Source organism: Abramis brama (assembly GCF_963993115.1).
Source record: "Abramis brama genome assembly, chromosome: 15".
Taxonomy (NCBI): domain Eukaryota; kingdom Metazoa; phylum Chordata; class Actinopteri; order Cypriniformes; family Leuciscidae; genus Abramis; species Abramis brama.
In genome coordinates, this window is record NC_139977.1 from 4,975,978 (window position 1) to 4,992,875 (window position 16,898).

Below are 16,898 nucleotides of genomic sequence, written 5' to 3' on the forward strand. Positions count from 1 at the left end.
GTTTTCTGTACACAATAATATGGACAATCCATGACAAAACATGAAACAAAAAAGTGTAGAATTGAATGAACAATGCATAATCTACCATAAATATAAACACTTTGTAATATTTAGCTTCAGTTTATGTTCAGTTCTGTTCAGTTTCTGAGAACCTGGGGTTGAATCTAAACTGTAAAACCTGATGAATATTTGCCGAGAGGACCAACCTGATGTAGCACATACATCGTGAAGTGATGCACTCTCAGCAAAGGCCTTGGAAGACTCCTAGTGAAGTGACCCCTGACCTCTACAGGTGAAGGCATACCACACGCCTTGTAGGAGAGGGTGATAGCATCAGTAATCCAATGCAAGATGCACTGCTTGGTGACCGTATTTCCTCCACTGTGACCACCGAAAGAAACTAGAAGCACAGAGGATCAATGCCACGAGCCTGAGCGGTGGACATACATTGCGTCTTATGAGGTGTAGGGAAGAAAGCCTGCAAGACAACTGGCTAACCAGCCATAGAAGGAACTTTTGTGATATAGTCCGGTCTAGGGTGTAGTATAGCTCTGACATCACCTGAAGCAAAGTCTTAGCAGGAGGAGGCTACTGAAAAGGCCTGCAGGTCTCCTACTCTCTGGAGTAATGTCTGGGACTGATTCCAAGGCCTCAAACTGTTAACTCTGTTAAGGCTCCCAGGACCAATTCTAGGTACCAGGATGAAACTCTTGACCAACAGATAGGCCGCATCCATCTGGGACCATGCAAGAACTGAGAAACTATGGGGTGCCTGCCCACAGAAGATCCGTTCCGAGATGTGTGGCTAGCGGAAATGGCTGCTACATACACCTTTAAGGTAGCAGGAGCCTTCCCTTCCGTGAGATCGTCTTGAAGGAACTCCAGTCCTGGACCAACAGGGCAGTTAAGTGTTCCCTGCCCAGAGCAGGATCTGCTGCACCTGCCTGAAAATGGGTCCCGAACGCAGCCTGCCCTGGTGATTGATATAAGAGAGCACCGAGGTGTTGTCCGTGCGAACTAACATGCGGTGTCCCTTCAAGCTAGAAACACTGACCTCATCTCAAGGCAGTTGATGTGCCATGTATGAGGGCCCTTCCAAAGGCCATGGGCTGGTCGGCCATCGAGAACCGCACCTCAACCTGTGAGAGACCTATTGGCCTAGCTTGATAGTCTCTTACAGTTAGGACTGAATTTACATGTGCAGGTGACAGATGTGCCTGCATTATGGTCGATTCTCACACTATTCCTATAAAAGTGGTTCTCTGTTTTGGAGAAAGCACACTCTTCTTGAGGTTCAGCATGAGCCCCAAATGCTTCATATGAACGAGCACAAGATCTCGAGCACAAGATCTCAAGGATCCATGCCCTTGGTGAACATGTGTGGGGACAGAGCTAGGCTGAAAGGAAGTTCTCGATATTGGTAATCTTCGTCCCCGAAAGCAAACCTGAGAAACGTCCTGTGTTCTGGCATGATCTCGATGTGAAAAAATGCGTCCTTTTAATCTATAGTCGCAAATCAATCCTCAAATTTCATCGTTAGCATCTTGCACCTGTATGTCTGAATAGTACAGTTCCTTTCTGGGAGGGGTGCATGTTCTATGGCCCCTTTCACCAGAGCACAGTTCTTGTTTGAGGAAGACTTTGTCTCCTTCCTGGCACACTTTCGTTACCATTACTCTTTGGAAACGAGGTGGACGGTAGACAAACTGAATCCGGTAACCTTTTGTTTCAGACCTCGGGCAGAAGTTGCCACACTGTCACAAAGTCTGACAGAGGAATCTTTTTTCAATAGAATTGGTCTGTTCGGTGCCCTGAAGCAACGGACTGGCAGGGAACACCCGGACTGACCACAAGAATGATTTGCTTGTGAGCAAAGATGGGGCGAGGAGGTTGATGACGCTTGCTTATGAACATGAGCGGAGGATGGATCCTTCCACAATCTTGACACCTCAGTGTGAAGATCGGGAAAGAATGTGATATGGCGGTGAGGAGGCTGTACTCGCATTGATATGAGGAAGTGGTCACCCAGTTTACATCCATTTTCTCTCATCTGGCCAGATTTCCAGATTTCATTTGGCCACTGCACAGGTAACAACCTCAAGCAGCTCTTCAAAAGTGTCAAACTGAGGAATCTGCTCTGTTGAAGCACTCGGCTGCTTATCCACATCCAGTCCCTCAGGATCAGATGCAGAAAGCATGAGTTCCACGTTTTGGTCTGAAGAATTCGCAGAGAAAACTTCCACTTGTCTGCGGAGAGTGTGTCTCAAACTCTGTTTCTGCCAACTCAACCTGCGATCCCCATGACTGGAGTTGCCACGCTGCAGTTGAACCGAGCAGAACTGGTGCGAGTCCTGACTAACAAATCCTGACTGATTTCACAGACACAAAACACAATGGAGGATTGCAGACACACATTCAAAAAAACATATGGCTTCTGTTCAGATTAATTATAATTAATCATGCATATCAATAATTGCAGAGAAAAGTCCCTAAAATATATTTCAAATGTATTGTTATAGAAGATGAGTAAATCATTGAATAGTCACATAATTACTTTTGAGGTAAATTGATTGTTTTTCCTCTATCACTGTCTATCACTGGGTTTGTCAGTTTTAAAATGATTTTTAATATCAAACTTAAATAATTTTAAGTCATCTTGGAAGTTTGCTGAGCTCCCCTAGTGGACCACGGCCCCCTGATTGAGAACCAATGGTGCAATTTGATTAAACTTGAAGACTCAAACATGAAAGTAGCTCTTCAAGCTTGATTTTTTTTCAGGGGATACGGAAATCCCTTATAACGATTTACGTATGGATCAGGGTGCATGGTTAATTGCATTCATTTCATGTTCATTTCTTTATAGTAACCCATGGTAAAATAACATGTTAAATTGACTGTTCTAATATACACACCAATTCATGTTTATAGTCCTTCTTTCAAAACTTTCTCACTTCAATCTCTTTCTCTGCACTTTCAGGAGAGTATGTTGTCATGAAAACACATTTCCATCTCAAAAGGAAGATTGGTTACTTTGTCATCCAGACGTATTTGCCATGTATCATGACCGTGATCCTGTCCCAGGTGTCCTTCTGGCTAAACAGGGAATCTGTCCCTGCCAGAACTGTGTTTGGTGAGTGTCCAAATTGTTATTTAAGTTAACAATTCAATGTTACCATCACTCTACAGCAGTATCCAACTCTTCAACAGCTCTTTTCCCAAATCTTCAAATCTAGTGAGCTGTTTTACTGTCTACGTAGCTACTTTCTAAATCAGCATGAAATGGAATCTCATAAATTGTTGCTTTTGAATAATCTACTGCCCCTTTCACACAGAGATTCCGGAAAATACACGGATAATGTGTAATCTTTTGATTTTGGTTCATTCTGTGAGTGCATTCACACACATCCCGTAAAAATCCTGTAAAGACACGTGGCGTCAGGATGTCATTGCGATGGCTGTCAAAATGGCTGAAAAGCTAAATTCGAATTTCTTTCTTAAATATTAGCAAAATTTGAATTACATTCGAATTCTAAAGACAATACTTAACGTTAGAGGAAAAAAGTACTGTATTGTCTCCTACGCTCACAAGAGGACGCAAGCGAGTGCAATAAACAAATATAGCCTAAACCAAATCAAGCATCGCATCTTTTATTGAAATTAAATTATATTCACTTTTTAAAGTGCATTAACTTTTCAAACAATTGTTCTTAAATCAAATATAATTTCCTTAAGGACAATGTGCATGCAAGGACAATTAGGCTACAATAGTGCATAAAACTGTGTTTGAGCATCAGTAACTGAGAAAACACGCTTCAACAGACTGAACTACATCAACACAAAATAGCAAACTGCCATTCAGAAACAATCCACTTGCACTCACTACATCTACATATTGTTCGTCAAAAACACCAGAAGCTCAACTTGATCTGCAGCGAGTGCTGAGCGCTTTTTGTTGACAGTGTTTCCAGCTGATGAAAACACATGCTCAGCTCTGACCGGTGCCAGGTGTGGTCAAGTATGTCTTTGCCAGCCGCGCAATATGTGCATACATACCGCACGATTTTTGCCCTAAGAGGGGTTTCGTCAGCAGGAAGCCTTTTCCCACCATTTATCAAATAAACAACGCAGCCGCACCGCGCTGTGTACTAGCTAACAAAAAACTAAAAAACTGCGTCAGTTACTTCATCACAATGTCTCACGCACCTCTTGACACACCAAAAATTCGGATACACGGTTTTTGCATTCGAATGTGTGTTTTTTTTGTTTGTTTTTTGGCGCAAATTCGAAATTCTAATTATTTTTTTGACAGCCCTAACATCACTGCAACACACCCCTTACGGCATTGGTCCTGGCTTTTGTTCACACAGGGCGCGTTCCGGGACTGATCCCTGCAATGTTACTAGGTCCCCATCCTGGCATCGATCCCGGCATCAATCCCGGATCGTGTTTGCATTCACACAGAAGGCACTCTAGCAATTTTACAGCAATTTCCCGGGATCAACGCACTGTGTGAAAGGGGCTTACCTAGGCAGCTGCTCCTTACACCACAAAAACAGTGTTCCTCATGAGACACACACAGGTGTACAGCGAAGTACCTTTGCATCTGTATCTGTAGTTAAAATTATTTAATTATTAAATAATTATAATTAAAATTATTTAATTATTCATACAATAATTATTTTTAACAATAATACTAAATGGTAAATAAAAGGGGGGGAAAGTTCTTTAGTAGAGTACTTAGGTTTCATTTGTGTGTGGGGTGGGTGGGACATGTCCCCACAATTGTTTGATATGATTTTGTCTCTAACACTTTTTGAAAGCCATGACCAAAATAGCTTGAATCCATGTACAGCACACAGAAATAGCACCAATCCCACATTCTCATAATTTAATTAATACATGTAAAACAAAATACATTTGCACCATCGGTCAAATGGTCGGCCAGTTTAAACAGATCTGATGTGCAACTGCTGCCTTGATCATGTGTGTGTGAGAGCAGGCGTGTAACAGTATGCTCCTATATGTACACATTAACGAATGAGGCTAATTGCATATCTCTATGCTTCTAGCTACATTTTCAGTGCTGCCCTTGTAGTAAATCAGTGTAAATGTATCTGGTTGCCGTGACAAATTAATAAGCTTGCTGTTGCACATCATAAACTGTAACATGGCTATTTGATCACGCTGTGCTCATTTTCATTCATAGAAATTTTACCCATTAATTTTATGCACTCAGTATTGCATTGTAATTTTAGATGTTTCTAAAACATTGTGCCGTCACCTGGCTCACCTGTTATCCAGCAAGCACAAAGAGTGACTGCATCTAATGTTTTTTATTTATTTTTTATTATTATAATAATATTTATTAATAATAATAATACTTAATTAGAAATTGCTATTTGTTTTGAAGTCATTATCAATTCCTTTTTTAATAAGGTATTCAACTTCTGTACGTTCCCAATAATTGTGCCACATACTTTTTGAAACAGACTTTGAGTAGAAAGCATGACTATGGTGGCCTAAAATGCTGTCTAGGTTGGCAGCTCACCAGGTAGGCAGGTTTTGAAAATGGAACAGGGTTTGGGGTTCTTGCTATAATTTTGCATAAAAAAATCAAACATCTTTCTATTTCTTATTTGGTCTTGAAAAGTACTTCATTTTTAATAACATGTTTTAGTCAAATTCTTAAGTTTTGTTCTCAATAGTTTTAAATACTTTATTAAAAGGTTGCATGCATTGGTTGCTAGTTCTTTTAGGAGAAGCCTGCAAACTGCAAAATCATAAATCCTTAATTTAGCAGTGATTCAAAGTTTTAAACTGTGCCAGGGGAATTCTGTGTGTCTGTGTAATGTATTATATAACACATATCAGAAAGGAAAGATTTTGCTCTTCTGTCAGCTTGTTGGGCTACCCTTGCTTGAAGTCTCCTGACTGGGCACTCTGAATTCCCAAGCGTTTACATCTCAGACAAACAAAAAGTTGCATCTGAGAGCTGTCTGTGCCTTACTTCTTGCTGGGTAGCTTTACAGCAGCCTTGGAAAACTATATTTGTGTTCTCAATTTTATGAACTTGTATTCTACAAATGCACTTTTGATTGAAAAATGACTAATGGGTCAAATATGCGACACTCAGTTTTGTGTTTGGACCTATAAAATAAAATAAAAATATTGCCTATTTCTGTCAGAACCACTATTGTCAAATACGATTGACCATTAGCATACAGTTTGGATTTGCAGTATGGTTCTGTTCTGGGCAAGAACTCCCTGCACATCCATGCAGTCTAGCATGAATAAGAGCAGCAATACCAATCCTTTTCTTTTTCCTTTTCCGAATCACATATCAGTTCTGAGACACATTTATTTTAATTAAGAAATTCTGAAAATATCAAAAAGTGGAAAATTGCTTAATATGTTTTTAATAGTTGGAATAAAGTGTTAAACTTGTATTCAGTAGGCCTATAGTTGAAATAGGATGTGGCATTCCACTGTCCCCTTGTTGATGGGACAGGTTGACACTAACGCTCATATTTATACGACGCTCATATTGTTACAATGCTCAAATCATGCAGGGCTTCCTTTTCTAGTCCTTTGAGGACACCTTTATTGATCAGCAGGTTCAATATACTGTAGTTAGGTAGTAAGGGTTGGGGTTGTGTTAATAGTGTTGCTTATTAATTATGGCTACAAGCTGTCAGAACTCAGAGGTGGACAGTAACAAAGTACATTTACTTGAGTACTGTACTTAAGTACACTTTTTGAGTATCTGTACTTTACTTGAGTATTATTTTTTCTGGAAACTTTTTACTTTAACTTCACTACATTCGAAAGACAAATATCGTACTTTTTACTCCACTACAATTCTGTCAAGGTCCTTGAGTAGAAAGTAGTAATGTCAGTCAGGGGATGATTTTGGTTGCAGGGACCCGCAGGGGTTGTATTTTTGCAGGAAATGAAAGTCAAATTGATGTCAGAAACCGACTGATGTTGGTTTCTGACGTCAACACGATTTTCTTTTTCAACCACAATACAACGTCTGTCCAACGTTGGAGATTAATATCTATCTGGTGTTGGATTCTGACATCAACCTGATTTTCATTTTCAATGTTGGGTTTGGTCTTCTAAATGCGAATTTTGTCATTGTTTTGGAGCACACTAGCTTATAGATAACAGTAAGGCTAACATATTCATACTAAAAGCCAAAAAACTTTAAATAGGGCAATATTTGAGGGAACAGCCATTTGGGTGTCCGAAACCATTGTGGACGTTATTGAGTGCACTTATTCAGTCTCACATTCAATCCTACTACTGGAACTGTGTTCTAGAAATAAATTTGATATTGATATGAGGGTAGGCGAGCATAGATTCAGAGGCATAAGGTACTGTAAGTATTACATACAACAATGCAACAATAATAAAACAATGCATTGAAAGTTACTTTTGATACTTAAGTACTTTTAAAAACAAGTACTCCTGTACTTTTACTTAAGTAAAAATCTGTCTTTACAACTTTTACTTGTAACGGAGTAATATTTGACCAGTAATATCTGTACTTTCACTCAAGTAAGGAAGTTGTGTACTTTGTCCACCTCTGTCAGAACTATTAATACAACTCCCACCCCACCATACACACATTGTAATAACTTGAGCTTCCCTTTAACGACATAAAGACAAATGACATGAAACTGACATTCTAGCAGCTCAAATGTCTCGGTCAAGTATGTAATGAGGGAATGTCAGACGTGATCTGACGAATTGGGATCTTGCCCTTGCAGCATTGATCGCTGCAAACCAATCTCAGGAACGGATGCATTTGAAAATGCATTTCTTCCTTAGCATCTTGAACGGGAGCCAGTGAAGGGCCCAGCTCAAAACTCGCAGTGCAACTGATGCACCCCCATACCATGACAGATGTTTTTGCATCAGTCGCTGATGAAAGTCTGGATGGTCCTTTTCATCTTTGGGTCTGAGAACTCATTGTCCATTTTTTCCCCCCAAAACAAGCTGAAATGTGGACTCATCTGACCTTGATTTTTAAATTGTTTGACAATTCTGACATGAAATTTGGCACAAAGTAGTGAGCCATGACTCATCTATGCTTGCAAAGTCTGTGCTTTTGGTGGATGTTCTTTTCTGTTCACGATACCTTTACCTATTACCAATTCACCTGCTAATTGTGGACTGTTTCTAAACGTTTAAAAGTTTAAACAATATTTTCATTTTTATTTAGCCTCTGTCCCAACTTTTTTGGAGTGTACAGCCATCACAATCAAAATTTGTTTATTTGTAAAAAAAAAACTTTGGCCAGTGAAAAAAAAAGACTTTTTTCTTTATACTTTTGTCAGTTAAATAAGGGTTCAAGAGAATTCTCCAAGTAGATATTGACTTTGCTTACTACTTTGTGCTTCAAACTAAATTCTAAATCTCTAAAGAAGCTACTAACCTAGAAAACAAATCCAGCAATCAATTTAATAGTATTTAAACACTATTTTGTTTTCTGGCAGACTGATAAAAACCTGACATATACTTGCTTAATGCAGGTGCTTTCCATATGTTTTTTCTTTGCAGGAGTGACCACTGTCCTTACCATGACTACCCTGAGTATCAGCGCGAGAAACTCTCTACCCAAGGTGGCATATGCCACAGCCATGGACTGGTTCATTGCTGTTTGTTATGCCTTTGTCTTCTCGGCTCTCATAGAGTTTGCCACGGTTAACTACTTCACAAAGAGGGGTTACGCTTGGGATGGGAAAAGTGTGGTGCCAGAAAAGGTAAAGCCTTTCAGTTTTCAAATAAAAGGAAAACAAAAAACCTTTACACAAATAGAGATAAATGTAATTAAAGAAGAAAAAAATGAAAATTCTGTCATAATTTTCTCACTCATGGTACTGTGTTTCATATGATATTTTAAAGCTGCTGTTTTCCATACACTGAAAGTGTTTGATACTTTCGATACACTGAAAAATGTGTTCATTTTGCAATGCTAGAGGAAGACGTTATCTGAACATATTGTTTGCCAAGCCACATTATTTTCAATTTGCTGCGCCTGAGTTGTTAGTAGATCACTCACACCTGATGTATGAAGGACTAAAAATGACAGAACGAAAAATAAATAAATAAATAAATAAATAAAAGTAGAAATAAATAAATAAATGCAGAAATAATAGTGAAAATAAATACATTTTGGTATTATAAATGGCTATTTCTGTATTTTTACATGTATTTATTTATTTATTTATGCATTTTTATATGTATTTATTTATGTATTTATACATTTATTTATATATTTATGTATTTATATATTTATTTATTTATGTATTTATATATGTATTTATTTATACATTTATTTATTCCTACATTTATTTATTTCTGTATTTCCACATTTCTACATTTATTTATTTCTGTATTTCCACATTTCTACATTTATTTATTTCTGTATTTCCACATTTCTACATTTATTTTTCCCTGCGCATGTATGCTAATTGACCAATGGCTAACCACGCCCCCTCCACTCACTCGGACAAACAGTCAACATTCGGTAACAGGCGCTGTGGCAGCTGTCACAGTAGGAGACATTTCACAGGAGTCAATTGATGATTTTTTGGAGACAGAAAGATTATATATCATCTCGATGTCACCAAAAGGGCCTTAAATATGCATTGGAGGGTTATATTAATAATTTTATAGTTGAGAAGGTCGATAAGCTTCAGCTCCAGAACAAAGATTTACAGTTCACAGTGTAAACGTTATAGTTTGGTGCTATTTCGCTTCAAACGCTCGCTTTATACGCGTGTCCTATTCGCTTTGGATTCAAAATGTTCAAGCGTCGAACTAGACGCGGATACGCGCGAATTTGACGCTCTATTCGCGTTTGGTGAGCGCAGAATAATGAACAGGCTGCGATGTCAAGATTGCATTGCTGGAATGTGTGTTTGTGTGTGTGTCTGTGTGTGTGTGTGTGTGTGTGTCAGAGAGCGGGCGCGATCGAACAGTGGAAACATAAAAACATACTCCATTTTGTTCATACAGGACATAATTAAAACTGCAAAGTGTTTAGCCTACTTATATTTGTGTAAAACACAACATTGTGCTTTTTTCAAACTGTAAACTCTTGTCAAACTGTAACCTACAACTGTCACCCAACCAAAATCACACACACACGCTGTTTAAAGCCAAAATGACAAGAAAAAACATAAAAACGAATGAAAACCGATAACCGCAATGTATTGCAATGGACAAGGAAGCAAGCAGAGAATGTCCGAGTGTATTGGGTTAGCTATGCGTACTGTGATTGGCTCATCGCGTTTGGGGGCGTGGCTTAGCCATTGGTCAATTAGCATACATGCGCAGGGAAAAATAAATGTAGAAATGTGGAAATACAGAAATAAATAAATGTAGAAATGTGGAAATACAGAAATAAATAAATGTAGAAATGTGGAAATACAGAAATAAATAAATGTAGAAATGTGGAAATATAGAAATAAATAAATGTAGGAATAAATAAATGTATAAATAAATACATATATAAATATATAAATAAATAAATATATAAATACATAAATATATAAATAAATGTATAAATACATATAGAAATGCATAAATAAATAAATAAATACATGTAAAAATACAGAAATAGCCGTTTATATTACCAAAATGTATTTATTTTCACTATTATATCTGCATTTATTTATTTATTTCTACTTTTATTACTTATTTATTTATTTTTCGTTCTGTCATTTTCAGTCCTTTATACTGATGATCATCGGCTCTACTTGTTTGCGACCCTACATTAATTTGTGCTGCTCTTGATAGATTGTTTTGCTCATAATGGAAATGAGCTGGCTGTGTCTATGTTCTTTAATTTTCTAACTGTCAGTAGATCACCCGCAGAACTTTTCACTTGCATTGGCACTTTTATGAGATTACAGGCTCACGCTAATTTGGTTAGTAAATTTGGCCCTTTGAAAAAAAAAAAATCTAATTTTTGCTTGTGCATATTAAAACACTTTTACATGTGTTGCATCCAAGGGGTCAAAGTTTGGCTGTTTTGAATTGTCCAGTTTAGCTGTTTTGCATGGTCCAGTTAGCTCAGTTAGCTGAGAGATTTCGTAACTACACTGTATACCTTTTGGCTGCGAATAGTCTTTCTCCATTTACGGGCATTCACTAATGTTTAATGTGATGGAATCAATCTAAATGCCATCTAACCATCTATTTACGGGAATTCACTAATGTGTAATGTGATGAAATCAATTATTTCAATGCTCTGATAATTGATAGTGAATGGTCTAGGATTGAACATGTTCATGTTCAGCATCAGCATTGTCATGACATACATTTTTTAAGGCCCAGGAATCATTAGTTAGATGGCATTTAGATTCAAGCTTGAAAAGAAAAACGTCTCGGTTACATATGTAACCTTCGTTCCCTGATGGAGGGAACGAGACGTGATGTTGCACTTGGGAGCCCCAAACACCTCTGATATTTCAGAAAAAGCCAGTGAGAATAGGCGAGTGGAATTTGCATTCACCACTCCCCCAGACATACGGGTATAAAAGAGGCATTTTATACCTTCCCAGGGAACGGAGGTTACAACAGTAACGAGACATTCCCTATCTGTCAGTCACTATGACATGGTTTCGATGTGTTAACACTAGGGGTCCCTATGGAAAACTCCACAATGAGGTCCTGGTGATGCAGATGTCGGCAAACAACTGTGTGCCGGTAACAGGTGCACTTGCGACAATGTAGGGTACATTGGGTATGTGGGGTACCCAGTGCCCCACATAAGCTATCTAGTCCGTTGTACCACTCAGGGATCGAAAGGAGAGTAGTTACAATGGGAATAGGTCACTTCAGCTGGATTTCCTTTTGACCTTTTCTGTTTTTCGGTTTTGTTTTGTTTTGTTTTGTTTTGTTTTGTTTTCAAGGAAAAATCTACAGAATCTTCAGAAAGATTCCTCCCAGGTGGGAGAAAGAACACTACGGAGGCCACATCCTGCCTGAAGGGAGGTTCACATGTGGAAAATACATCACATGGACTTACCTTCCAGGAAGTACCACACGTAGACAGAAGTCCTTGCGGTAGGACTACTACAAACACAGCGATTGGCGGCATAGACGGAGCTCTGCCAAGGAGAAGACACAGGTTTAACATCAGGAAATCCGTATCATGGGCAATACATCATATGGAATTACCATTAGGAAATCACAACTTATGGAGCACCAGGCATAGTATACAGACTGACCTGAAAGACCTGAAAAGGCATACATCATGAGTCAGGCCTGGCATTGAATTCCTCAGCTGAATTTGACTGCCTCAGGGGCTGAAAGGCGAAATACATCAAGGGCTCAGCGTTCTAGGAAACTCACATGGACAAAAAAAGTGCAAGTTATCACCTCAGGGAGGGAAAAGGTGCTGTGTGCTGCACCTTTGGTGCCAAGTGGTACACCCGGGAAGTTGCCCGCAGTTTTACCTGCTCGTACCTGACAACACACAGGAAGAAACTGGCTCAACCAGGAGATTGTAAAATCTCGCAATGGTATTAGGTGTCGCCCAGCCCATGGCTCTGCAGACGTCTGTTAGAGAGGCGCCTTTGGCTAATTCCTAGGACGATGCAGCAACTATATGGCTGGTCTCCCTCTTTTCTAATTCACCACTTGGTCCCTAAAAGGGGTAGTGGGAAATTTGGGCACAAAGCCCAGCCAGGGTCTCACAATCTGAGAGTATGCCGCCCCGGACTCAAGGCACATTTCGCTGACAGAGAATGCCTGCAGGTCCCCGACCCTCTTGATGGAGGTAAGTGTGGTCAGGAGTGCCGTCTTCAGAGTGAGAGGGCATCCAGCTAGACTACAGAGAGATCTCATGAGGGAATAAACCAAGGCCTAGGAGGATTCAACCTCCTGGTTCCTCTAAGGAACCTGATGATAAAGTCGTATTTCCCTAACGACCTACCATCTACTGCATCGTGATGTGCTGCTATAGTGGCCACAGAAACTTTAAAGGTGGAAGGGGACAGCCGACCCTCCAGCCTTTCCTTCAAGAAGGAAAGCACTGACCCAGATTGCACATCTTTGAGGGTCTTTCCTTTGTGAAGCACACCAGTTAGTGAACAGACACTGCTGACTCCGGAGGAGATGGCGGCCGAGTTGCGCCATTGCGACATGAGTGAAAAAAACTGCCCTGACAGTTTAAACAAGCTACAGCCGCGGTGCGGTCCATCCAGACCAACACATGCTTGCCTTGGATCAATGGCCGAAACCTCTGCAGGGCCAGCAATACTGCCAGCAACTCAAGGCAATTGATGTACCCATTTCATTTAGCGCCCCAGCCCAACTTGGAGGCATCTGTTTTGACAACAACGTGCCTGGACACTTGCTCTAAAGGAATCCCTGCTATAGAAATGCAAGGTCTTTCCAAGGGCTGAATGTACGGCGACAGATCTGTTTAATGATAACGCTTTGTGTGACACAGCACCATCTCGGGACTCGAGTCTGAAGCGGTCTCATATGCATCAACCCTAGCGGCGTTACTGCCGTGGACAATGCCATATGCCCCAGGAGCCTCTGAAATTGCTTCAGTGGAACCACTGTTCTCCCGCTGAACGTCTTCAGACAGTTTAGCACTGACTGGGCACATCTGTTCGTAAGATGTGCTGTCATGTTCAACTCCATTCTGAGAAAAGAGATGTTCTGCACTGAAATGAGCTTTCTCTTTTCCTGGTTGACCTGAAGTCCCAAACAGCTGAGGCGTCTGAGCACCAGGTCCCTGTGTGCACACAATAAATCTTGAGAGTGCATTAGGATTAGCCAATCATCGAGATGGGGCAAGGGCAGCCTCTGCGACTTTCTTGAAGATGCGAGGTGACAGCGACAGCCTGAAAGGGAGTACCTCGCACTGATATGCCTGACCCTCAAAAGCAATCCAAAGAAACAGTCTGTGTCGAGGTAGAATCGAGACATGGAAGTAGAGGAACCTTCTGGTCTATCACCGTGAACCAATTCTGTCATCAAGTGCATGTCAAAAATGCATTTCTGCATCTACATCATGCCTGTGTAGAACACGCAGGTCTAGGATTGGTCTCAACCCACCGCTTCCTTCACCAAGAGGACTGCAATCTCTGCATGCAGGACAGGAGCATCTTTCTCATAGCGTCCCAGATCTGTGAATGTGGGTGCATATAGGCACCTACCTTGCTTTGTGTATCCCACTGAAATTGGGATATGACTGTAACAGACGGTTGAACATGCGGAGGTGGGGTACTTGCATCAGGCATGCTCATGCCGCGAACTGTGCAACCCAGGGAAGGAGGAAACTGCTGCACACTGACACCTGGAAAATAACAGTCTCTGCCATCCCTGGGTTGCCATCCCACTTGTTCTGTAGGTGGCACTGGAGTTGCGCCGAGTCAGGATGTGTTTAATAGCCTTTGTCTGCTTCTTGACTGCAGAGAACTGCTGACTGTGTCGCTGAAGAGGCCAACCTGCGAGATAGGGGCATAGAGGAAGGCAATATAGTAGGTATGTGGACAAAGGCCCATCCAAATAGGTTGCCATTGTACCCATAGGAGGTGCAATAGATCGCAGGCTCATCTCAGCAAGGTTAAACCAGAGATGGTGTTCCACCATGATGGACATTGCTTGGCCGAGAGCCCGCACTATGACTTTAGTCACTCTGAGAGCGAAATCAGTTGCCAAACGGAGTTACTGCATTAATCCCGGCTCAGAACTAACCCAAACAACTAACTGCAATGCAGAGGTGGCCTGTTGGTCACTATGGATGAAGTTAACTTCCAGAACCTGGATGAGAGTCGGGGATGATTTTTCTAGGTGCCAGTGTTCTGCGGGCATAAATGCACCGCAATTTTCTGCCCCACTGTCGCAAAGCGGGACCGGGCAGACCTCCAGGAAGAAAGGCACTGTGAGTTGCGCTCCAAGCCCAGATACCAATCATACATTCGCAAGCGCTCAGGACAGGGCGAAGGATTCCACTCTAGTCCAATGCTCACGTTGGCCTGGGCAAGCATGGCTGCCAACTCAGAACGTTAGATCCCAGCCGAGTCTTCAGCATCATAAGGTGAAAGCCCACCCCAAAATTCTGCTATTGAAACATCGCCCTCACCTGGAGCCCCAAATGAGAACACAATCGGAAATGCATCTTTAAAAAGACACTTTCCCCCAGAGTTTTGCTCTTTTAGAGTTCTGAAACGGCTCTTTTGCTAAAGCGCCCAGGGGAAACTTGCTATATTTATCCATGCGTGGGATGGAGAGACCGCTGCAATGTGGCGTAAATTTCCCTGCAAAGCATGTAGAGTGAATGGAAATGAGTGTTTGTCTGCTGACATCCGCTCGGCTCTGATGAACAAATGTGAAAGAAAGGATGTGCACTGCCTCCTTTATACCCGTATGTCCGGGGGAGTGGCACATGCAAATGTCACTCACCAATTCTCATTGGCCTTTTCTGAAGTATCAGAGGTGTTTGGGGCTCCCTAAGTGTGACCCCTAGTGTCATCACATTTACTCACGTCGAAGTGACTAACCGAGAGGGAAGCCTATTTCTGCCACAGTTGAGTAGAAAAATATGATTATTTCTGAAACTTTCTAATACTTCTAACTTGGTATCTCATAATACTGAGAAACTTCCTCATAATTATGGGAAAGATGTCTGTTCTTCACATAAAATCACTAACTCGGAATATACTGCACTATAATTGATTTTAGGGTGTTGTGTTGTTGTTTTTACTTTTTGAGCTAAGCAGTTAATTCTTTTGATGACAGAATTTTCATTTTTGGTTAACTTCTTTAAAAACCTGGGTGTAGTAGACAAATAATACGTATATGAAGAAGTATCTTAAATACTCTATAGTTAGGTTTAGAGCAATACCCAGTGGTAGTAACAGCTGATGACATACTTCCTGTTGACCTCCTTTACAGCAAAAGAAGAAGAAGGAGTCATTGCTGAAAAAGAACAACACCTACACTGCTGCAACAGCAACAGCTTTTGCTCCAAACATTGCCAGAGACCCTGGTTTGGCAACTATTGCTAAAAGTGCCCCCCCTCCCCCAACTGAGCCCAAGGAAGAGCCAAAACCCAAAGCTCCTGAGGCAAAAAAGACCTTCAACAGCGTGAGCAAGATCGATAGGATTGCCAGAATAGCCTTCCCGTTGCTATTCGGAACCTTTAACTTAGTGTATTGGGCAACTTACTTGAATAAAAAACCCAAATTACAGGGCGCCGTGCAACCGCACTAAGTCTATCTCCTCTATCTTTTTTTCTCCTTATGTTTCTAAACAATTACAAAAAAGTGAAAAGAAACAATTTGTCTCAAATTTGTTTCAATGTTAGTCAAGTTCCCACTTTCAAGTTTGTGTCAACATATGTAACATACTGTATATTCCTATATGATTGCAAAGTTACTTATTGTTAGTAGAGTGTTTAAAATGGACCATCGAAATAGTGTAACAATAATAGTTTAAAACTAATTTCCTTAAGGAATAGTTCACCCATAAATAAATTTTCTGTCATTATGTACTCTTCTTCATGTTGTTCCAATGTATGATCTTGTAGAACACAAAATGAGACACTTTGTTCTTTTTGTTACAATGGCAGTTTAGTGACTATGTCTGTCGAGACCTGAAAAGGACAAAAACACCAATAACAAGCACCATAAAAGTAAAAATATACCATACACTTTATTCCAAGTCTTCTAAAGTCCCATTCTTCACATGACACTACCATATGGCTTTAGAAGATTTACAGTATAGATTTTGTATAGAATATTTTTATGGTGTTTTTTTTTTTTTTTTTTTTTTTTTTTTTTTTTATGTGGTGACTATGTAGGTGTACGTGCAAAATAAAAAATAAATAAATAAAATATTCTACTTCTGTGTTCCAGAAAAAA

General features: G+C 40.3%; 1 protein-coding gene across 5 annotated transcripts in view; it reads left to right on the top strand.

Annotated features, from left to right (window-relative positions):
• The window catches only part of gabra1 (gamma-aminobutyric acid type A receptor subunit alpha1), a 38,343-nt gene extending 21,692 nt beyond the window's left edge, over nucleotides 1-16,651 (top strand). For 3 of the 5 annotated variants that reach the window (XM_084136348.1, XM_084136346.1, XM_084136347.1), the window contains exons 8-10: nucleotides 2,978-3,130; nucleotides 8,566-8,768; nucleotides 15,931-16,381. In XM_084136348.1, coding sequence (XP_083992474.1) covers nucleotides 2,978-3,130; nucleotides 8,566-8,768; nucleotides 15,931-16,248 — 674 coding nt within the window. In that variant the 3' untranslated portion in view covers nucleotides 16,249-16,381. Of the gene's footprint in view, nucleotides 1-2,977; nucleotides 3,131-8,565; nucleotides 8,769-15,930 lie in introns of all 5 variants that reach the window. The other 2 variants (XM_084136345.1, XM_084136344.1) reach the window with 2 other exon arrangements.
• The last annotated feature ends 247 nt before the right edge of the window (nucleotides 16,652-16,898 follow it).